At 48.5% G+C, this 24238-nt stretch overlaps 1 protein-coding gene across 1 annotated transcript in view; it reads right to left on the bottom strand.

The window, feature by feature from the left end:
• The window catches only part of LOC149332816 (uncharacterized), a 34146-nt gene that overhangs the window by 1331 nt on the left and 8577 nt on the right, over nt 1-24238 (bottom strand). The window contains exons 5-8 of the mRNA XM_089558414.1: nt 21659-21805; nt 11723-11949; nt 9065-9260; nt 8089-8264 (exon numbers count right to left, since the gene is read on the bottom strand). Coding sequence (XP_089414540.1) covers nt 8089-8264; nt 9065-9260; nt 11723-11949; nt 21659-21805 — 746 coding nt within the window. The remainder of the gene's footprint in view (nt 1-8088; nt 8265-9064; nt 9261-11722; nt 11950-21658; nt 21806-24238) is intronic.

The raw sequence follows: 24238 nt of genomic DNA on the forward strand, positions 1-24238 counted from the left end.
GTTTCGTTATATGACGCGCTGTGCCATCCAATTTAATTGAATGTTGGTGGCTCGACCTGTGCTGGTTGTCCTATGACATTCCAACTCTCTTTTTTTCAGTTCCTGAAGTTGGAGGGTTGATGATAAACGTAACTCTCATTAAGCAATAAGCATGAATATGTTATAGTCTTCACAACTGCCTCTGCATAAGATTCGATTACAGCACGAGGAGTGGCTGTTCCTTTATAACAACAAAAAGAAACTAGTGTAACATTCGAGTAAATATGGCATGTGTACCTTAAAAATGGTAACAGCAGGCTGCAGTACATGTGACCATAACACAAGATTTCGGTTAAGCAAGCCAAAAATTTAAAGGAAGAGCAACACCGCATGTAAAATTGCCATTGAAAAAAAGGGACAAGCAGACAAAATGAGCAACCATATTGTTTGCTTCCCTCTTCGTCCCATTTTTTCGTGCTAATTTTATGCATTAAATAAATAAACTTGTGCAAAAAAGGGAAGGGAGGAAGAAAGGAGACTTAAAGGTGCACTGAAGAGGATTCTGAACTTGTCTTTTTGCCGCGGGAACACGATCTACACGTTCTGAGCATTCTTAGAAACTGCGACTTATTGCCCTGTGTGGCTGATTTCCCTAATTAAATCGAATTAACGTCCGGCTCCCTCCTTTATTTTTTTAATTCTCCCTCGTACGATGGGCGGAGTCGACCAACGCGCGAAGTGCCTTTCAGCCAGCTCCATGGAGGCTTTGCTTTCGCTTTATTTTGTTTTTTAGGTTTCCATGAATAAATAGTTTCATTCGCAGATAATATAGCCGCAAAATAAGCCCGCAGAAATAAAAATCGGCGCGGACTATTTCCTACTACGGACTACTACGTATTACTCCGCCGATGGCAGAGCGGCGCAGACTTCCAACTGGTTTTATATTTAGAGACAACAGCCACATTTATACCTAAGCGAAATCAGTCATTGATGGCATCTGCACACTCAGTCAGCAAAACCGCCGCCTAGTAAGATATGAAAGAGCCTCGTTTCCACGTATCTCAGAACAGCAAACCAAAGGTTCTTTGTTCCTCATAAAAAGGTTGCAGATGAAGCTGATGCAAGAACTACAAACACAAACACACAACTATGCAAGCGCAGACACCCAGTCACACACACACACACACTCACATGCACACGGGCAGAAGTAACGACGAGTCTTCATCGCAACTTGCCGTCTTGGTTGAGGCACACTTGAGACTTGCTTACTGCCGTTCTTTTTTTTCCTTTTTACAGCAGACGCTGCAACAGTGCTGGATGGCTGGATACCCTGATTTTTCAAGTCGATTGTTCTGGTTTCCAGAGCTGGTTTTTATGTAGTGCGAACAGCTTCGCTTCTAGTGAGTGCGGCTTGAAGAAGACCAGCAACAATTCCACGTTTGAGGAGCTCTGACTGGGTGCATTCACAAGCCAAGAGGCTTTTCTTGGTGTGTGGATTATATTTATAGCAAGGACTTCAGCCAGAATCAGAAAAATGGTTAATAAATATAAAAAATTGCTGACGGTTACGTTATTTCCTAATGTGAAATTTGAGCGGAGCTCATCAGCTGTTTCAGATTTTCAATAGATTGAGGCAAAGAATTCGAGCAAGACATTTAATGCACAATTACGGACAACTTGTTATTTTTCACACATATTCCTTCGTCAAGAAAGACTCCACTAACAATGAAGGAAGCTTTGTGGACAGAGAAATGGATATATGCTCGACTTGCTGCACCAATGCCTGATTCTCAAATACGAGGTCTGCCCAATTATTTCATGAGGTGGTCACAGCCCTGGGAGCAGTTACGAGCGAGGGGAACAGGATGTTCTCCTAAGTGGTAAGAAATTCCCGCTTGTCTCTATATCTACATCAAATTCCCCAACCGCCCTGCCACCCTGGCAGGTGGCAGCATTTCTGGCACAACAATGCCAAAGCATGCAGGGCACATCTGTCACTACCCCACATAGCTTAAAGCACAATTGAGGTGTCCACTGTTCCAAGAGGGCAGTTATGCCTTCCCTCTGGTTCAGGTGTCCACTGAGATGTGTGAGACAGATACTGATCATTTCCTTTCCTCAAAAACCAATTTACAAATTTTACCCTCTGCTTTCCAAGCTCCTGCTCTATTGGTTTTGCATTGCCTTTCCTAAAAAACCAATTTACAAATTTTACCCTCTGCTTTCCAGGTGCTCTAGCTCTATTGTTTCCCAGCTGTGGGAGACAGATACTGTGCATTTCTTTTCCTCAAAAAAATACCGAAGACACTTTCGAAATTCTAAAGTGTGCTTCTGGCCGCTTCCTTCCTGGAACCCCTGGGGCCCTTCGGAGCCATGCGCCTCACTCACTGGACTGCAAGGAGACATCTGGCATGCACTCGTTCTACCACTACTGTGTGATGTCACGGTTGCTATGCAGAGTTGTGCCCCCCAACACACGGATTGCTAAGAAGGGGAGGAGGTTGGGCTTTTACTTTGCCTGCTCTGCTCCATTTGCTTTTGCAGCTTCAAGGGTGTCCTCCACTGCTGGTTACAACCCAGTGAGGCAAAGCACAGAAAGAAAGAAATGGGCAACAAAACACAGAAACAAATGCAGAAACCAGCACCTAACAGCTGCGCTCTAAAACTATTTTGTGGCTCTGTGGTGCTTCCCAAGTAAACTTCAGGCCTTTTGCCTCAGTGGTGAACAGGCTTGCAACTCTGGACATGAGGGCATTTCACTAGAAGATTTCAATCTTCTTCCTGGCAGCTTCTAGGAGTTGTCCGTGTGAAAACGAGTAGTAAAGGTCTCCCAAGTCTGTAGAAAAGGCTGACTTTGTGGAGTTGAGCCTTTGGGAAGCATTGGCTGCTTCCACTGAATTTTGACCGAGAAAGGTTTGGTTTGGTTTGTGGGGTTTAACGTCCCAAAGCGACTAAGGCTATGACAGACGCCGTAGTGAAGGGCTCCGGAAATTTCGACCACCTGGGGTTCTTTAACCCCTTCACTGTTTTGTTATATCAACGAATTTCTTAACAAAACTGCTTATTTTTTTAATTCCTGATTTCGAATATTATTACAATAAAAAGCACGAATTCGATCTTTAAAAAATATCTGAAGCAAATACGAAGTCAAATTAGCATATTCAAGTTTATTATTTCGGACATTATGGAAAACCAACTTCCTGCTGGTAATGAGCGATAAATATATTCAAGCAAGTCATCAGGCAAGCTTATAATGAACATCTTACCGGGAACTGCAAGAAAAGGAAACTGAGGGGGTCATGTAGAGATGTTACTGACGTTGACCTTCATGCACTGAGGCGCGCTCACAAAGTTCGCTTCTGAGCTGTCCACTTCTGCATCGGAAGAACTGATAAGCACAATGTCAGCACTGTCGTCCTCGCTCCCTGAAACAATGTACACTTTGGTGTCTCAGTCACCATCGTCTGAAGAAGATTACGACGAAGAAGAGCGCCTTTTCCCGAGAAGACGGGCCAGCAAAACACGCGTCGCTCCGCCGGATTAAACCCAGGTTGCCATAGGAAAAAATAACGTTTATGCGGTAGAAGAAAACGAAATTAACAGGTCAGTGCTGCCATCTGTCGAGCAAAATGTCATCTAAGCCACACACGAGCACTGCTCGTCCGAAATGAGGAAGAGAAGAACCTATTCAGAGAGGACGAGCCACAGTCGTCCAAAACGGTTTGGGGACGGCTTGGCTAGGACGAGCACAGCTCGTCCAAAACGGTTAAGGGGTTAACGTGCACTGACATTGCACAGTACACGGGCCTCTAGAATTTCGCCTCCATCGAAATTTGACTGCCGTGGCCGGGATCGCACCCGCGTCTTTCGGGTCAGCAGTCGAGCACCATAACCGCTAAGCCACCGCGGCGGCTGACCAAGAAAAAGTCCTTGAGGGGTAGGCACCTCAGCTGCTGCTGCAGAAACTTGCTTACTGCGGCCTGCCATGTTCCCTTTTCTGACGCAGTTGTCTCAGTGGGCTTTCTGGCTTGTGAGTTTTGCCTGAAAAGAACACTAGAACACCTCTAGGAAGTCATTCCTCGATTTTTCAGCGCTTTTTTTTTCACCCTCTCCAGGGAGAGACCTTGTAGCAGTTGTACAGCAGTTGATTTCTGCTCGTTGAGACGAAATTTCACCACTTTAAAATTACTGTTTAAGGCTGAAAGTGCTTTTTGTTTGAAAGGAGAAACAGGCATCAAGACAAAGCCCCCTTTCTTATCAGCCTGCAGTACAGTGGCTCTATCGCCTCTGCTGTCTCCAACATCTTCTGGACAGCGTCTGTAGTTTGTAGTAGGCAGCCCACACCATAACCACTCACTCTCACCTTATTCGATTCCCATGGCCACTGTCCTTACAAGTTCCAGTAGTTGTGGTCTGCTGGTGAATGGTTCCTAACTGAACTTTTGTCCTTTCTGCAGCGTTCTTCTGGCATCCTCAGGAAGCTGCACATTCCTTTAAATGGCGACCGCGTCCGCAGATTCACGCTTGCTTTTCTCTTCTTGGGTTGTTGACAATGCGGCGCCACTGAAACTCTGCAGACTGGGCGGACAAGTTCTTGTGTGAGGCGGCACACTAGTCTTGATGGACCTTTATGGGCATTTTCAGCCATTCTTCTATAGCAAGTGAACCAACACTGAGATGTAAAGAGTTTGCAAATGCGTCTTACGTGACCCCACGATGCGTTCCCAAGCCCGAATAAGTGTCAAACCTTCAGTGGTGCTTACTTCCTTACGAGGCAGAATGCGAGGAACCTTGCTTGGCAGACAATGCTGGAGATGAGATTGGCGCATGTGATTGCTGGGTCAGTAGTCTTCCGAGTTGACAGATGACAGTTTATTCCTTTAGTGCAAAACGAACCCACTCGCCCCAACAAAAGTACTTACTGAACAGATTTCTCCTACATTGGCTCTATACTTCCTTGGCACTCCCAACTTCCCCTAACTTCTTTGGCCCTCCTGAACAAAGAATTAACCTTTTAGGAAGGGCACGCGTGACTTGCCACATTATTTGAGTGCATCGCTTAGCATCGGTCTGCCTAGGAACACTGCTTTTGCCTAGGGTCCTAGTTGCATTCACTGAGATTCGTTTAGCCTTTTGGCTTGCTCTTTATCGGTTCTAGTGTTGGTCGATTGTTTCTTTCATGTTCTTTAGGGTTTTAGCTAAATATGACTCAGCCTTGCCATGAAGACTCGTAGTTACTCCTGCCTGCGTGCATGTGAGTGTGTGTAGGTGTGACTGGGTATCTGCGCTTGCATAGTTGTGCGTGCGTGTTTGTAGTTCTTGCATCAACTTCATCTGCAACCTTTTTATGAGAAACAAGAAACCTTTGGTTTGCTCTTCTGAGATACGCTGAAACGAGGCCCTTTCATATCTTACTAGGCAGCGGTTTTGCTGACTGAGAGTGCAGATGTGTAGTCCGGGTGCCATCAATGACTCATTTCGCTTAGGTACAAATGCAGCTCTTGTCTCTAAAAATAAAACCAGTCCTATCACTAACATGTTCACTGCGGGGGTGAACTTCGGAGCCCTAACGGGGCATGGCCCGCGGATGGGCAACCTTTAATTTTCTTGGGTGCGTCACAACAATGCGCGGCTGCAATGCACAAGAAGCCATGGCAAAACGAAATTGTTGAAACTGGCAATAAAAGGCAGCAGTGAAATGGCATGTGACCTTTCCGCAGGCTCTTTGGTAAATGAGAGCTGACCTACGGATTCATCGCAGGACTCAGTATTCGTTGCTGCACAGCATGAATACATGACATGACCCACTGGTGACCCACGACACGGTGAATGTGTAAAGCCTCTTTTCTTCTTCCCTATTTGCGCAAGTTTATTTCTTTAAACGGGCTCTGAAAGGGGCTCTCAATAGTGCTGTGGTATGCCTAGGAAGTTAAAGGAACCCGCTTCGGTTGGTTTATGGTTGGTTTATGGGGTTTAACGTCCCAAAGCGACTAAGGCTATGAGAGACGCCGTAGTGGAGGGCTCCGGAAATTTCGACCACCTGGGGTTCTTTAACGTGCACTGACATCGCACAGTACACGGGCCTCTAGAATTTCTCCTCCAAAGAAATTCTAGCCGCCGCGGCCGGGATCGAACCCGCGTCTTTTGGGACAGCAGCCGAGCACCATAACTGCTGAGCCACCGCGGCGGCTCGGAACCCGCTTCACAAATATCCTCCAGCAAGAATTTTTTAAGGGGGGACGAGGGTCTTAAAACAGACCTTTTTATTTTTGGTTAGAATGACATGAAATTTTGCACACAGATGCGTTTTTCTCTTCTGATTTCAAAAATGTAGTCATAATTTAGCTGGTGGTCTTAGATCAAAAGTTATCTTAAATTCTAGACTGTAATTAGGTAATTTCTTATGCAGCTTTAATGAACTTTCTCATTGCATTTTATTGCTTTTAATTGCATGAATTGATAGCCAGCAAATTCCCATACCCGATGACATTCTTACTTTTTTTTTTCAGGCCATGTATAAATAGCAATTTACAATTAGCTTAACGAGCTGTAGTGTCAAATACTGCTACCTCTTACTCTCGACATAGTATGTCAGGATGACATGACTTAGAGAAAAACGAAGAATGTCATCGGGTACGGGAACTCTCTGGCTATCAATTCATGTAGATAAAAGCAACAAATTGCCGTGAGAAAGTTCATTAAAGCTGCGTAAGAAATTACCTAATTACATTCTAGACTTCGTAAGATTTAAGACCACCAGCTCAATTATGATTACATATTTGGAATTAGAAGAGAAGAATGCATCTGTGTGCGAAATTTCATCAGATTCTAGCCATAAATAAAAAAAGTTAGTTTTAAGACCCTCGTCCCCCCTTAAGTGCGTTTCGTCAAGCTGAGTTATCTGTAGTCAAAAGTTTGAATTTCCATGTGTTTGCGCCTTTCGCTCTCCTCTCGTCACTTTTTTGCGCGCTGAAATGTAAGCGCTCCTCCGCGGACTCCACTCACTCAGCCCCCTGCCGGATGCGGATGTGCGCGGGGATTCCCCGCAGGGCGGAGTTGGCAAAGTGAACAAATGACAGCAGTCCGCTGCTGACGCAACGAGTGCTGCATGACGCGCTGCACACGGATTCGCGCGAAAGCCCGACATCGCTGATTGCCACTAGGCCTTTTACGCACTATAGTGCGTATGAACGAACTCTCGGTAGCCAGTACTGTACATAATGCAAGTATTTTATAATCAACCGCAAACACCCTTTCAGAGACCCTTTAATGCAAAATGAACTAACTCGCCCAAACAAAAGTAGTTATTCAAGGGGGGACGAGGGTCTTAAAACTAACTTTGTTATTTATGGCTAGAATCTCATGAAATTTTGCACAAAGATGCGTTTTCCTCTTCTGATTCCAAATATGTAATCACAATTGAGGTGGTGGTCTTAAATCTTACAAAGTTTGGAATGGAATGAGGTAATTTCTTACGCAGCTTTAATGAACTTTCTCATTGCATTTTGTTGCTTTTAACTGCATGAATTGATCGCCAGAGAGTTCCCATACCCAGTGACATCCTTCATTTTTCACTAGAGGCATGTCATCCTGACATACTATGTCAAGAGTAAAAGCTCGCAGTATTTGGACACTGCAATTCATTAAGATAATTGTAAATTGCTATTAATACGTGGCCTAAACAAAAAAAGTAAGAATGTCATCGGGTATGGTAATTCTCTGGCTATCAACTGACATAATGAAAAGCAACAAAATGCAATGAGAAAGTTCATTACAGCTGCGTAAGAAATTACCTGATTAGACTAGAATTTAAGATAACTTTTGATCTAAGACTTCCAGCTCAATTATGATTACATTTTTGGAGTCATAAGAGAAAAACACATCTGCATACAAAATTTCATGAGATTTTAGCAATAAATAAAATGGTTAGTTTTAAGACCCGCGTCCCCCCCTTAATTTTATGCATAATGAGCCAACTAGCCAAAATTCATGCTCTGAAGAAACGTAACCTTGCATTCATAGTAAATGTGCGGAATGAGCAAGAACGTAGTGAAAACATTCAAACAGGAATCGGGTAAAGAAATGATTGCGAGCATTTGTGGTACTTGCCTAGAGTTTGCAGCATGGCTGACCAAAGTGCTCGGTTGAGGGTACACCACCGAGGACCAACGCAAAGGCAGTTGTTCACAAGGTCCTTGAGAGGCGAGGGACTTGTCACAAAGTACCGCATTGTTTCGAGAACACTGAGCGCATGTTGTTCACTTTTTTTGTGGTGGAAAATACAGCTGCAAAAAAAAGAAAAATTGAGGCCACCATGAATAGCAGCAACACTACATGCTGCGTAACTGCTTAGAAAAGCCTGAAAACTAAAAGAAAGCTGGAGGCCTGTTTGCCGCAGCCAGCCGTTATACAGAAGCACTATACTAGGCCCTAGGCTATACCCTTTACTTACAGTCTGAAAAGATACAAAGTCAACGCTAATAATGTGTTCACTGAACCTAGCAGTATAAGTGTTTCCTGACCAAATGTTTAGGGGAATCCCCCAAGGTGGAGTAAATTTGTAATAAGGGAGTAATTACTCATTGACGTCCACCCGACGTCATTACTCATTGACGTCCACCCGACGTCATTACTCCTTGACGTCTACTCCACCTTGGGGGATTCCCCTAAACATTTGGTCAACACTGTTCCCACTTCGAGTTATGGATCAATTCGCTCTCGCCCTACCACAAGCTTGCCGTCCCGGTTAGCTCAGTTGGTAGAGCGACTGCTCGGGTGAAGCGGTGGTCCCGGGTTCGAACCCCGGACCAGGACAAATTTTTCTTTAACTACGAAGTTTCTGAGAAAGCTGTATAGCTTTCTTTTGTAGCCGTATGGCTGCGCTCGGGTGGACGTCAATGAGTAATTACTCCCTTATTATAAGTGTTTCCTATATGCAAAGTTTATTTCCCGACTGTCTCTAGCATAATGGTATGATAAACGAGATGCTACCTGTGCCGTGTTATTGCTGCCGCTATTGCAGCTGCCATTGGAAAGAAACTAATTACAGAGGAATTCCTGAATTCAGAGCATCAGTGGAGCTTACACTGCCAGCCTGAGGTTGCGTGTTTCATCAGAAAGGCCAACGGACGGATCCAGCCCCATCTGCAAGGCCCGGAGAAGTGCGCTGCGGTCACTGACGGCCACCTGCAGACAGGGGTTGCCGCTGTAGCCGAGACGATTGAGATCCCCGCCAGCAGCGATGAGAAGCCGCATGAGCTGTTCGTTTGGATCCAACAATGCTGGAAGCAAAAGATTGGCAAGGAGAAATTTGAGAGCAGCTCCTTCAGTACTTGTGGTCGCATGCCCGCGCGCAACGCTCGGGTGCCTTCTCTGGTGGGCAGCGGCAACAATCCTCGCAGTGCACTCAGCACCTGCCCGACTGATGACATCTTCGACAGTGTGCACTACTCTGGCCCCACCTTGCAGCGGGTTGCTGCCATGGCCTTCAGGTCTCACTTTGCTATCACTATACTTTCATCCTCTGCTTCAATACGCATTCACTCTGTTTCATCCTTTGCTGTGCTGCCCAATCTCTCTGCCGGTTACACCGAAACCAAGGGCATCACTCAATCCAAGAACAGGCTGTGCTCTAAAAACCAGCTGCTGCCTGCATCGGTTGGCTTATTGGTTTATTGGGGTTTAACATCCCAAAGCAACTCAGGCTATGAGGGACGCCGTAGTGAAGGGCTACGGAAATTTCGACCACCTGAGGTTCTTCCGGAGCCCTTCAATACGGTGTCTCTCATAGCCTGAGTTGCATCAGGGGGTTCTCATCTTAGATTGGGTCCCTTGCAGTGCTCTTGGGCTCCGTTGAGTACCTAAATCCATGCACGCTTCAGCCCCTGCTTTTCCTTTGACCACTTTATTTTGGAATTAACTGTACTGTGATTGCTCACAGCAGACTGTTTCTCACTACAGCCAGTCGGTCTTAACTGAATGTGGCCATTTTAGAGCACTGGCACAAAGGACGAAGGTTCCCGGGCAAGACAGGGCCATGTTCGTAGGCGGGAAATGTCTGATGTGGACACAAAAAATGGTGGCCCGCTTTTTGCAAAAACAGATATAAAGGAACAGTGTGCAAACACCACAGCTAGGCTTTGGACGAAAAGGAAAATGAAAGAAACAGCAAGAAAGTGCAACCCTGAGTCACAAAACACTCCCGGGACTCTTGGAGATGGGACGCCAACAAAAGCCAAGACCCTCCATTGAACAGTGACTCAGCAGGGAGGCGTGGGGATCGACAGGGAGCAGTCCTGCTCCTGGAGCAGCCGCCACCGTGCAATAGCGAATGGGAAGCATGCCAACTGCACTGTAAAAGTGTAACAGTACACGGGGCCGGATTCCCATATGGGTGCTCCAAGGGGAGGGGTCATGGAAAGGTGTTCAAAACCTCTCCGCCCAGCTGTCTTCAGTTTCTGCTCGCTGGTTTCCGTGGATGTTCAATGCACTGCGAATGGGAAAACTGGGAGGTCACCACCACTGACAGTGCATCAGTAGTATCGACTATGGTTTGGTTTGGTTTTATGGGGTTTAACGTCCCAAAGCAACTAAGGCTGTGAGGGACGCCGTAGCGAAGGGCTCCGGAAATTTCGACCACCTGGGGTTCTTTAACGCGCACTGACATCGCACAATACACGGGCCTCTAGAATTTCTCCTCCAAAGAAATTCAGCTGCGGCGGTTGAATTTCTTTGGAGGAGAAATTCTAGAGGCCCGTGTACTGTGCGATGTCAGTGCACGTTAAAGAACCCCAGGTGGTCGAAATTTCCGGAGCCCTTCACTACGGCGTCCCTCATAGCCTGAGTCGCTTTGGCACTTTAAACCAAAATTAGCCAAACCAAATCATTTTTCAGGTCCCGCCGAGCACGAAAAATTGGTTGGTGACCGTAACTCCAGTATTTCAAGGTCCTTGTGAGGATTTTGATAGCCACACACTGCAAGCGAAAATTAATGTCACATTTAAAGGGACACTCGGGATAACTCCAGTTAATTTATTTTCACAGTAAAATTCGCTTGTCTGGCTCTTCCTGGCTCTGCTGATGGTGCTTCCGGGGGGGGAAAAAAACAGAAAAAAAAAATGCATTTATCACCCAAAAAATTGGATTTACAATGAAACATCTTTTTTGTGACATAAAGACCAAAAAAGGATTTCTTGATCCCCATTCAGCAGTGGATGGAGGTAGAGCCTAGCCCCCCCGAGACCAGCAACGTCCCCAAAGTTTGCCACTGAAAAAGGTTACAAAATGGCGGCGATGCCTGCAATTCAGTGCTTGGTGCCTTCTGGCTAATGAAACCTCCGTTTTCAGAGGTTCCCATGGCCCTTTAACAGAGTCCCTTTAACAGAGTGGGCCTTTAACAGAGCGAGCCTTTAACAGAGTGGGCCTTTAACAGAGTGGGCCTTTAACAGAGTGTCCCTTTAACAGAGTGGGCCTTTAACAGAGTGGGCCTTGAACAGAGTGTCCCTTTAACAGAGTGGGCCTTTAACAGAGTGTCCCTTGAACAGAGTGTCCCTTTAACAGAATGGGCCTTTAACAGAGTGGGCCTTTAACAGAGTGGGCCTTAAACAGAGTGTCTTTAACAGAGTGGGCCTTTAACAGAGTGGGCCTTGAACAGAGTGTCCCTTTAACAGAGTGGGCCTTTAACACAGTGTCTTTAACAGAGTGGGCCTTTAACAGGGTGTCCCCTTAACAGAGTGGGCCTTACCGCATGCCAGGGGGCTGACACACTTGTCGCTGCTGTGGTGTGGATGGGCGCCAGCTTCCAGGAGGATCTGCACGGAAGCCATGTCGCCCTTCAACACCGCATACGACAGGGCCGAGTGGTATCGCGGGTGGATGCGACGTGGCAGCTGCTCGATGAGCTCAGTCACCCGCAGCAGGTAGGTGTTGGGGTCGAAGCCAGCCCCTATCAACTCCCGCAGGCACTCATGGCTGCAGCAACAACGGCATACGACACAAGCTGTGATGGCAGAGCCACAAAAGAAAGCCTTCACTGACAGCATGAACACCAGAGCAGGGCCTTCCCAAACTGAGTTCGGCAAAACCCTTTTCCAATCCCCACACACATGTCTCAACCCTCCATCCATAGAGTTTCTTACTATTACCTAGAGGGAAAACCGGCAACCCGTCTATGGGAGTTTGCATGGAGGCCCCTCGAGACCACTTCAGCCACCATGGGCGCTCAAAGCATCACGGGGCGGTGAGCTACCGACAGCAGAACTACAAATTTTGGCCAAAAAATAGCAGAAAAATAAAGCTGTTAGATGACTACAAATGTCCTAACATTCAATATCCTGCCTGTAAATTGCAACAAACGAGCAGAAGAGCATTTAAGTGCAAAGTTTGCCCAAAATATGAGATGGCTAGCTTTCCTATTGGCCAAGTAATGAACACTACAAAAGCTAATATTTTGTAATTAACAGGCGCATTTTTAAAAGTAAATATGTTTAAAAAAAAAAATGTTGTTGCTTAGATACTTTAAGGGGCTTTTTAATGGCATTTCGGAAAAGTGAAACCCTTTATTGGCGTCGTGTGTCTATGCGTTTTCACTACTATGGCTTTTGCACACTGCGTTCGCGTGAAAGTCTGCGCACACACGAACAACGTTTTCGGAATGAAACGTCTTAGCAGTGCCACTCCATGTTCCCAAAAAAATACGACTGTCCCGCACCAAGTAGCTCACCGCCCCATGATGTTTGGAGCGTCCATGGTGGCTGAAGTGCAGCGCTGCCAGCTTTCCCTCTAGGTAGTAGTAAGAAACTCTATGCCCCATCATTCCTCCGTCCATGCTTTGTTTGGAACCGATCATGCTGTAACTGCTTATAGCAGACCACTTTCACTACACAGCCAGTCATTATCACCTCAATTCGGATATCCTTTTAGGGAAAGCACATCTGCGTGTTCTTTTCTGCAAGCATGTCAGGCAGAAATGGATGGAGGCCAATACAGGGAGGTTTTCCAGTACCTGCTGAAAGCAAGTGGAGGGTCCCATGGCTTAAATAGGGACGCAATTAAGCTCCACCTGAAGAATGTGAAAGCATTAATAATTAGTATTAGCTACTTTTTTTCTTAATTATCAGTAGGCATACTAGACTGCATGAAGCACCACAAGACATGCAAAGTCTCTCTTCAACCACATCGAACGAGCATGCCTCAATGCCCGACTTGGGCTCAATTTCCCGCTAATTATATACCAATGTTACTGTCAGCGTAACCCATTTACTTTACATCCTCACACAATATAATGACATTTTTGTCATTCTACGATCTCGTAATCACAATTTAACTCAAGTTTTAATCACTTCCATTCCGCAGCTCAACGAGCGATGCCATGACCATTTCAACCAATTGGGATTTTCTCAACATGCCTAGGACAACGCCACTAACTACGCCCGTTTACCTGCTGCTTAATGCAATTGCATCAAAAGATTGAGCAACCCTGCACTAGATCAGGGACAGAAATGAGACAGGCGCTGAGAAGACAGACATGATAGTCCTACGCGCAGAAGCATATCAGGGCAGTAAAACAGAGAGGCTTTCATGAAACCAGGACCTGCCCTTTGCCCATACGCCGAATGCACGCAGAACCAGTGACGTGAGCAATGCAAAGCATATCGTGGCCTTTCATAAAACCATCACTGTGGACAAGTTACTGCTTCTTTGCGGGATTCATTACCGGCTTGTACATGTGCTACAGTGTTCTACTCCGGTAACCTTTAGCTCACAGTAAACACTATGTGGCACCTACTCGATTTCATTCCACTGGTAAGAAAAAAGAACCCACACTAATTAGCCAAGTTTGTTGCACAAACATGCATGTGTCACATGAGAACTGCAGTTTGGGAACACTGAAAATTAATTTCAACAACAGAAAAAGAAAACACAACACGCCATAGGTAGGAACAAGGTAAGCAACAGGCACTTTGTAAAATGTGAGCCTTTCAAACACTTTGAAAGCTCTTCTCAACACATTGCCCCCAAAATGTTATTCATTCAACAGCGAAATTTGGTACAGTAGAATCTCGATGATACGAATTTCAAGGTAACACGCAAAATATTCGTATCATCCCGAATTCGTATGATCCAAAAGAAGACAACTTCAACATGAGAACGAACACAAAAATGAACCAAACTTTATTATGGCGAGCTATTTCCGGCCGAAAAAGTCCGTAATGCTTGTCTGAACTTTTTTGCCATCGATGTCGCGGACAAGCCCCGCCTGAAATGCATAAAACCATGCAGCGGTTTCGTCGCTCACGCTGCCGGCACTTACGGTGCGGCGCAGAACGTCCAGAGCGTGAAGAGTCTCTCCCGTTGACGGCGGTTGATCACACTCGTCGGCGTCTTCACCATCGCTGTCAGGTTCATGTTCGCCATCATCTGCTTGCTCGCTAACCAAGTCTTCAATAGACCTTAGCCCGCAAGTCGCGACGTTGTCGTCCGCGGTAACGAAGTCTCGAGCCGAAGCTTCAGTTTCCAAGCTGTCCCAGCCATCAATGGTCAAGTCTTCATCTGGCTCTTGGCAATCTCCCGCGGAGGCCGCATCACGCCCGATGGCAAATCCGCACTTTCTAAAACAGTTTGAGATTGTCTCTGGAGTTACACTATCCCAGGACATAGCTATAAAGTGTAAAGCATCCAAGAGGCTGATCCGCAAGTTGGCTTCTTTGCGGTCAATTTTTGCCAGCAGACGCCTCACTAAAAGTCCTTTGAAATGATGCTTCACATTTCGTATTATCCCAGCGTCCAGTGGCTGCAGGTGGCTCGTAGTATTTGCCGGCAGGAACCTGACTGTCAGGTTATTGAACAACATTTCCTTTGGGTGGGCAGAGCACTGGTCCATGAAAAGCAAAATTTTCCGGTCTCTTGACGCCATTTTGCGATCAAGGCTTGTCAAAAATTCGCGGAAAAAATCTGCAGTCATCCACGCCTTTCGATTGCCTTTGTAAATGACAGGCAAACGTTCCGCCGATCGGAAACACCTCGGTTTCTTGGACTTACCGATGACGGTAAGCTGGAGCTTCTCGGATCCATCCGAATTGCAACAAAAGAGTACTGTAACTCTCTCCTTGCTCTTCTGGCCGCCCTGGCATGCCTGTCCTTTCACACACAAACTCCTCTCCGGTTGAAGGTTGTAGAAGAGGCCCGCCTCGTCGGCATTGAATATGTCGCGTGGCGCGTAATCTGAAATCAGCGCCGGCAGCGTGTCCAGCCACTCGTCAACAGCTGCCTCGTCCACTTTCTTGCCTTCACCTGAGACGACCCGGTAGACAAGTCCGTGCCTCTCTTTGAAGCGGTGCAGCCATCCGCCAGACGCTTGGAAACCTTCAATTCCAAGCGCAAGTGCGATGCTGTCGGCTTTTTCACGCAGCACCTTGCCGTCCACGTTGACGCCGGCCGCCGTCACTTCGCGGAACCAAGTCAGCAGGACCTCTTCCAGCTTGACATGGGTCGCCGTTTTCGCCTGCTTGACGTTCACACCGAAGTGCTGCGCATTCTTTAAGATCACCTCTCGCTGCCCAACAATGGTGCAGAGCGTCGACGGCGCTAACCCTAGCTCTTTCGCTAAGTCGACGCGCTTCTTCTTGGGGTTTTCGTCAACCTTCTTCAGCACCTCAAGCTTCTCCTTAAAAGAGAGGGCTTTACGCTTCCGCGACATGTCGGCAGCTGCGAACGCTTGCGTCCTTGTCAAATTTGCGCAGTTCACGATGCCACGATACAGCGAAGCTCACAAAGAGGCGGCGAACGGAGAACTGCGGCGGCGGCAGACAGCGGCACAGGCTTCCTGGGAGCAGCTGGCGAGACAACTTTTCGATAGACCAATGAGCTGCCAGCAAATGGGTGACCGGGCACGTGACTCGCCTTTGCCGCCCTTGGCTCGTCAGGCTGCTACAGGCACGATCTGTCTCGAGGGGGGCGCACGCTCTTAAAAAAGAGCGAGCGCGCACCCCTCGAGACCGGCCGTGCTACAGGTTACAAAAGGGAGGTGAGGGTTGTGGGGACGCCTTCGTCCCCTGCGTTCACTTTCCCGCACTGCACCCCACTGTTGTTAGCTGCCCCCGAAAAGCACTCCCTTTAGTTTGGTTACTCTAGCTAACAGGGGAGGGCGCTCGCGTCGCAGCGACAGCAGCGCCACGGATGGCGTGTTTGGCCGCTCGCGCGCGTGGGAAGGCTAGGTCTCTTCTCCCTCGGCAACGGGAAGCGAACGGACGTTTCGCTCGCAGCTTCGCTCTTCGTCGACGGGCGCCTCTCGGTCGGAACTTACTCCCGCCGTGCCCGTCCCGCTCGACCTCGGAGTTCCCTTTGCCCTACCGTGGGCGGACGTTCGCTCGTAGCCGTGCTGGTGGGTCGGACATCCTAGATTCCTCAGTGTATTTTGTTGCTAGCTGGCGTTATTGTTGCTATAGCAATAAATGCCTTGTTTGTGTCAGCCAGTGTGTCGTTCCTTTGTTCCCGCAGAGCAAGGCCCGCCGTGGTCGGCGTGCGCTCGGTAGCGTACGCGACCACGGGGTGGGGTCAGCGCGGTTTTGAACCATGTCAGCCGCGCTTAAACGCGGGGAATACGTGTTTATCTCCCCCTTTTAAACCCCATATCTGGCAGCCCAACGTGGGGCCTGCTCTTGGAACATTGGACGACAGTCTGTTCGGTTCGAGGAACGCTCTTTGTCCGGACTTGACAAGTGCTAGGCCTAGAGTGAATTTTGATCGCTAGGACCTGCGGCATGCTTTCTTGAGTGCGAGGTGTATTGCGCTGCAGCATGTTTGAACTTTTCGACATGCTCAGCATGTTTTTTTTTGTGAAGTTTTCTTCCTGGAGTTTCTTCAAGAACCACTTGGTCCGCATCGAGGGAGCGCGAGGCCTAGCGCCCGCGGAGTTGCCGAGCCCGAAGCGAGTGAGTACGGAAGCCGCGTGGGTGGTCCGAGTTTTCTGTATATATTTTCTCGCTGTCTCTTTTTCGACTCTGGGAGTCGCGGCTCTGGGAGCCGGGTGGCCTGGGGCCACGGGTGCCGTTACGAGCTCGCTGGTATTGCAGCTCGGCACCGGGCGTTCCGACACCGTCCGATACGGTGGGCGCCGATCACTCAGCAGCTGCTTCGTGCAGCGAGCGGGGAGGACCACCCCACAACGCTGATGTCTCCTCGCGGCTGTGCGCACGAAACCCGTTTCGGGTCTTTCTTTTGTTGGGGGTCGTCGACCTTCACAGTGGTAGTGAGGCCTAAGGCTATTCATAGCTGCCTGCACCTTGTCAAAAGTGACACGACCACCGGACCGTGGTATTGAGAGGGGGCGCACTTTGCTGGCCCACCCGTTTTTTTTTAACCTCGCATGAAACGAGCATTCTCGTTCAACTCAAGAAAGGGCTTTGTTCACTCGAACTTTGCGTTGCACAGCCGCCTGACACGTTTTGCTAGCGAGTTGAGCATTGAGCCACGTGGCCCTTGTGTACGCCGTTTCCCCTCCCGTGACCTACGTTAAAGGCATGCGATGTGTGTTTTGGCAATCTTTCAGATCCAGTGGAGCCACTCCGGCTTGCTGGCGTGTGCACATCGTCTCGCTGCCGCCTGCTGCGACGGAGCGGCCTGTATCCTGTTCGCCGCATCCATCCCGGGCAGCCGTGGCGAGACCAGACAGCAGCCACCTCCGGCTGCTGCTGCCCTGGCGACTACTGCGGAATCTTGGCCTGCAGTGGTCAACCGGCCCTCCTCTTAGCGGGTCTGCGGGCACATAGCCCGCGGGCCATGCGAGTCGTCCCAGCGGAGACCTTCACGCCGCCTTCGGAATACCGCGGAAGACTGCGTGCACCCTGTCGGCGTGACCTCCGCTGCACGACCTGCCCCAAGTGCATGAAGACCAGGAGACTCCTCCATAGCATGTAACTTGCAGGCGCGTGGGTCTATTTAAGGTTGGGGGGATGTGGGGACCCCTTCGTCCCCTGCGTTCACTTTCCCGCACTGCACCCCACTGTTGTTAGCTGCCCCCGAAAAGCACTCCCTTTAGTTTGGTTACTCTAGCTAACAGGGGAGGGCGCTCGCGTCGCAGCGACAGCAGCGCCACGGATGGCGTGTTTGGCCGCTCGCGCGCGGGGGAAGGCTAGGTCTCTTCTCCCTCGGCAACGGGAAGCGAACGGACGTTTCGCTCGCAGCTTCGCTCTTCGTCGACGGGCGCCTCTCGGTCGGAACTTACTCCCGCCGTGCCCGTCCCGCTCGACCTCGGAGTTCCCTTTGCCCTACCGTGGGCGGACGTTCGCTCGTAGCCGTGCTGGTGAGTCGGACATCCTAGATTCCTCAGTGTATTTTGTTGCTAGCTGGCGTTATTGTTGCTATAGCAATAAATGCCTTGTTTGTGTCAGCCAGTGTGTCGTTCCTTTGTTCCCGCAGAGCAAGGCCCGCCGCGGTCGGCGTGCGCTCGGTAGCGTACGCGACCACGGGGTGGGGTCAGCGCGGTTTTGAACCATGTCAGCCGCGCTTAAGCGCGGGGAATACGTGTTTATCCCCCCCTTTTTAACCCCACAGGGTAGGATGGCTAGCGGGATGGAGAGGAGGCAGCTGGAAACCCCTCTCCACATCTGCGTGCCATCAGTGGCTCGGTTTGCGCGCTCGTGCAACGTTCGTTCGTGTATTCCGCGGCGAGGGGTGGAGAGGAGTCAACGGCGGCCGCGGCGGGTGTTCCCCTCTCCTCTGGAGACCAGCCGCGCCGGCCCGCTCGCATGCGCCGCTGGTTTGCGCGTTCGTATCATCCGCGGCGGGTTCAGAAAGTGTTCGTATCACGCCGAATCTTAACGTATTCTGTACCATGTAGTCCGTTCAAAGCATTCTTTAAATTCGTATCATCCCGAAATTCGTATCAGCCGTAATCGTATCATCGAGATTCTACTGTACAGGCTATGAGGAATGCCGCTGTGAAGGCCTCCGGATAAGGTTGGCTGGCTACGAGAAAAGTAATGGCACAGCAACTGTCTTACCCAAGCCACACATGAGGGAAGGGAACAGGAGGCGAAATGAGAGAGAGAGTCCACATAGTGGAAGACTCTGGACTAATTTCAGTGTCCTTGGGTACTCTTTTTTTTTTTTTACTTGCACACAACACATAAAAAGCATGGGTGTCTTTCATTTTGCTACCATCAAAATGTGGGTGGGATTAAATCCGCGACCTCAACCTCAGCAGTAGAACCTCACACCACTCTGCCATTGTGGCAGGTAAAAGCAAAGATAGCATATTGGAAACTCAGATGGGTTAGTATCTCAAGTAATGCCTGTGCAGGTAAAACCGCTGGATAGTCCCTTGAGAGGGAATGTGGCTTTGACATCCGTAAAATTGCTCTATTTGCTTTTATGCCGTCCTGAAGTTTCATTGCTGAAATCCACCGGGCAGCATCGTATTAACACGATTGAAAGTCAACATTTCTTTTTTTAATTCGAAAATCCAAAGTTGGGTGGTAGACTTACAGTGGAAACCAAAACACGGCACCATCAATAACCCACCATGGTGGCTCAGTGGTTCAGGCGCCGGAGTACCCGGGTTCGAACCCATCCGTGGCAGCCACGTTTTGATGGAGGCGAAACGCAAAAGGTGTGGTGTGTCAGTGGGTGTGTCAGTGCACTTGCACGTTAAAGATCCCCAGGTGGTCTTAATCATTCCAAAGACCTCTACTACAGCACCTCTTTCTCTCTTTCTTCTTTCACTCCTACCTTCCTCCCTTACCTTGGTGGGGTTCAGGTGTCTGCCGAGATATGTGAGACAGATACTGCGCCATTTCCTTTCCTCAAAAACCAAAACCAACCTTACCAGATACGCCAGACAGACAATTTTGCAATTTTATTTTACCATCAATAAGGGCAAGACAAACGAGATATCAGGAATGTTATGATGTGGTTACAAGTTTATGTTTGCTCTATGGCTCTATGCAGCAGCATTTGGCTATTCTGTGCATTTGTGCGGAAGGATGTTAACATTTCTTTTAGCTTTTACTGCGCTCATGGTAGTGTTGGCAGAACGACCGCTGTTCCTGTCACTGCCACTGTGGCCACTCTGTACAACGGCAGCTGAGCAGACACTGCTCACGCACGGTTTCTCTCTGGCTCTGTCTGACTGCCGGCCAAGTTTTTACTGTCCTGCTTCATCACCTGCCATGAGTGATCTGGGTCCGGTAAGCGTTTGGTGCTCGTTTACAGCTACTTGCCATTCTTTGCACTCAAGGCAACAGTGCCCCCAGTTCAATGCTTCAGAACGTCTGATGCAGGTGTGGCAGCTGCAGCAAGGCAAAATCTTCAGCTGTCCCACGCTGTCGTGGTGCGGTTGTTTGCGGAATAAGGGAGTAATTACTCATTGACATCCACCCAAGCGCAGCCATAAGGCTACAAAGGAAAGCTATACAGCTTTCTCAGAAACTTCGTAGTTAAAGAAAAATTCGTCCTGGTCCGGGGTTCGAACCCGGGACCACCGCTTCACCAGAGCAGTCGCTCTACCAACTGAGCTAACTGGGACGGCAAGCTTATCGTAGGGCGAGAGCAAATTGATCAATAACTCGAAGTGGGAACAGTGAGTTCCCACTTCGAGTTACTGTTCCCGCTTCGAGTTATTGATCAATTTGCTCTCGCCCCACCATAAACTTGCCGTCCCGGTTAGCTCAATTGGTAGAGCGACTGCCCCGGTGTAGCGGTGGTCCCGGGTTTGAACCCCGGACCAGGACGAAATTTTCTTTAACTGCGAAGTTTCTGAGGAAGCTGTGTAGCTTTCCTCTGTAGCCGAATGGCTGCGCTTGGGCGGATGTCAATGAGTAATTACTCCCTTATTAAAAATCTACTCCACCTTGCGGGATTCCCCTAAACATTTGGTTGTTTGCGGAGTGTTAAATTTCGGTGAACGACGGTGTGCCGCGGGAGTGCAGCAGCGATGCCGACTGCAGCACTAGTAAGGGTGATGGCACAAGTGTGACCGAGAAGTCATCCGAGAATTATTTAGAGGCATGTTCACTCTCGACAGTTATCGCTCTGATTTAAACTCGCCAGTCAAGGTAAGTTGAATTCTACGAGAAGCATAGGACACGGCCTATATGAAGGAAGAGAAGTGGCGCCATGAGCTATGCCACTCGGTTTCACAGCACCCTCAATGTGCAGCGACACAGAATAGCGCTGGCCGCATGCACCCCAGCATGGTTTCGTGGCGCGCTCTATGAGCGGTGGTGCAAATCAGCATTTGCAGACAAAAGCCATCGCAGCCGTCAAACCGGGTCAAGTGCAAAGAGCTGGCGCTCTAACACCCCCTTTTGTGCCACTGGCTTCAAACTCATGACACTAAACACGGCTTCGCCATCGCCGCTTGGAAGTGAATGGTGGTGTAGCCCAGCCTCAGAGACCTGCAACCATAAATACATAAACTGCAATTTGGTTTGAGACCAGCCGATGGCAGCGATGCCTGCACTTAATTTCTCGACCTTCTACAGCCGCAAAAGCTTCCTTTCTGTCACAAGAACCTGGTAGCCTGGCGAATACAAGCAAACTTCGATTTGTTCTATAAAATAACTACACCTCACACTGCAGCCCAATCAACCTTCATACATGAGTGAATCCCTCGAAGCAGCCGAAGGTGCTATTCAGAAGTGCCAGGGTTCACGAATACACCACATGAATGAGCCCTCACCTGCCCCACTCTATGGCTATGTGCAGGGGTGAAATCATGGCCTCCGGCTCACTCGCAGGGGTGTGTGCCTCTGACCACTGGAATGGCTGCAGGCAATCCCTGAGGAGCTTCTTCATGTCCATGGCGTCGAGGAGAAGCCTCAGGCAACTGCGGGAGGACAGCAGTCATCATCATCAGGACAAAGGCCCTTCCCAAAAACTGATCTCCAATTAATGCTGTCCTATGCAATGCTTATTATGGAGCATTAAAGGTGCACTGAAGAGGAATCTGAACTCGTCTTCTTGCCGCGGGAACTCAATCTACACGTTCCGAGCATTCTTAGAAACTGCGACTTATTGCCCTGTGTGGCCGATTTCCCTAATTAAATCGAATTAACGTCCGGCTCCTGCCTTTATATTTGAATACTCCCCGTACGGTGGGCGGAGTCGATCAATGTGTGGAGTGCCTTTCAGCCAGCCCCATGGAGGCTTTGCTTTTGCTTTATTTTGTTTTTTAGGTTTCCACAAATAAATAGTTTCATTCGCAGATAATATAGCCACAAGATAAGCCTGCAGAAATAAAAATACACGCGGACTATTTGCTTCTACGGATTACTATGTATTACTCCGCCGATGGCAGAGCGGCAAGCCACCACGGGACTGGCTGAAAGGCACTCCACGCGTTGGCCGACTCCGCCCACCGTACGAGGAGAATTAAAAAAAAAAAAGGCGGGAGCCGGACGTTAATTCGATTTAATTAGGGAAATCGGCCACACACAGCAAATAAATCGAAGTTTCTAAGAATGCTCGGAACGTGTAGATCGAGTTCCTGCGGCAAAAAGAAGAGTTCAGATTCCTCTTCAGTGCACCTTTAATAAGGATCATTTACATTTTAATCTCTACTTCCCAAGACCCTCACCCCTTTTTTAATGCAATAGCGTTAGATGCCCCATTCTCCAGAAAATCCAGTGTCAGCTTTGTTGGCATTGTGAGTGAAAAATCACGAGCATGGCTCTCGCAAGTGGTCCCCAGAGAGCAACCCAGGAGGCAGGTGGATAACCTTGGCCACGTGACCTTGCAGCGTCATAACAAATTGCCCACTGGATAGCAAACTGCCCACCTTGTCAGGTGGCAGTTAAATTAATTATTGAACGCTCGGGAAGAACAACGTGGGCTGCACAAGGCCCAATGCTGGGAGCACCTGCCATTGCAGGGCAGTGGCGATGCGCTTAACCGCTGCACCACTGCACCAGGAGGGGTATGAGGACTCCCAGGGATGTATGAATGTAAAGTAAGATAAACATTAGCAAAGCTTTAAAGGGGACTGGTTGGTCGTACACCTTAGCATAAGGGTGCGCACCCCTATCATAAGATTAGCAGAGAATGACCTTCTGCATATATGGGAATTAACCAATTACACCATCGTGTTACACCCTTCAAGTGGAGCTTAAACGGATACTGAAGCAAAATCTGAAAATTAAACAAAAACGCTGAAAATAGATTCTCGGAATGTGATTACACCGAAATCTAGTCGTTTCTTCGCATATTTTTCAGTGGCTGGTTTTTATTTTCAATGTTTTATAAGCGCGCTCCAAGCCCTCCTGGCCGGCGCGAGGTGAACAGCGTGACGTCATGACACCCTCGTCCGACAGGCAGCCGGTCGCGTCACTTGAAGCGCGATGTCGCAATGAAGATTGCGTAGACCAAGCGATAAGGCTCCCAACCTCCGACACTGCCGACACAAAACTGGCGAAACCCGTGAGTAGCGATGCCAATCGTGCTCCTGTGGAAACAGTTGGCGCGCGGGTGTTATGACGTCTAGTCGCAGCTTCCACAGGCGGCCGCCAGGTGCAACGATACGGCAATAAATCGCGGAAAAAATGTGCTATCCGCCTTTTTTCACTAAAATGCTTGTCGCATTTATCAATTTTAGCAGTCAAGCTCTTTTTTACATGTAAAAGAGCCGCTCCAAAACTTTGGTTCGGGATCCCTTTAATTGTCCTTTCCAATTTTTTTCTAAAGTGTGGACTAAATTCACTTCTTTAGTCACTGCACAGATCTGTAGGACCCTCCGATTTTTCCCAATTCTTGCACCCCGACCTTATTCCTTAAAAATCGGCGTAAACCTGATTTTTCCCAAAAGATGGGCCTTCTAGACAACATTTGTTTTCCAGTTCACAGAGCAGAACACGCTGCAAGTCATCTTGGAGCTTCTTCCGCAGGGGATCTTAAAGCTCTTTTAAAATCGCTGTTCTCATGAGGAAGATGAATGTGAGGGCAAGTTTGAAAAGAGCGATTTAGAAGCGACAGGCCACAACATAGCTGCCGAAATGATGTCTCACAGGAGCCACTCTACTAAGCAGTACCCACGCTGTCAGCAACCTGATCCAAGCACCTAGTGGGTTTAAAATGGGCGCTGTGAGGTTGAATGTTTTTGCACTGTACAAAGGCAGGCCAGTATTTTTCAACACAGCAGTGCTCCATAGGAAATTGATAACGAATGCAAAGAAATATCTGTAACACATTAAGTAATTTTAATTGGCAACCACTTCTCTGGGAACCCGAGATTTCCATACTGTCTGCGAAAGGACGAGCAAGAGAT

Source organism: Amblyomma mixtum, chromosome 8, assembly GCF_055824585.1.
Source record: "Amblyomma mixtum isolate Tamu chromosome 8, ASM5582458v1, whole genome shotgun sequence".
NCBI classification, from domain to species: domain Eukaryota; kingdom Metazoa; phylum Arthropoda; class Arachnida; order Ixodida; family Ixodidae; genus Amblyomma; species Amblyomma mixtum.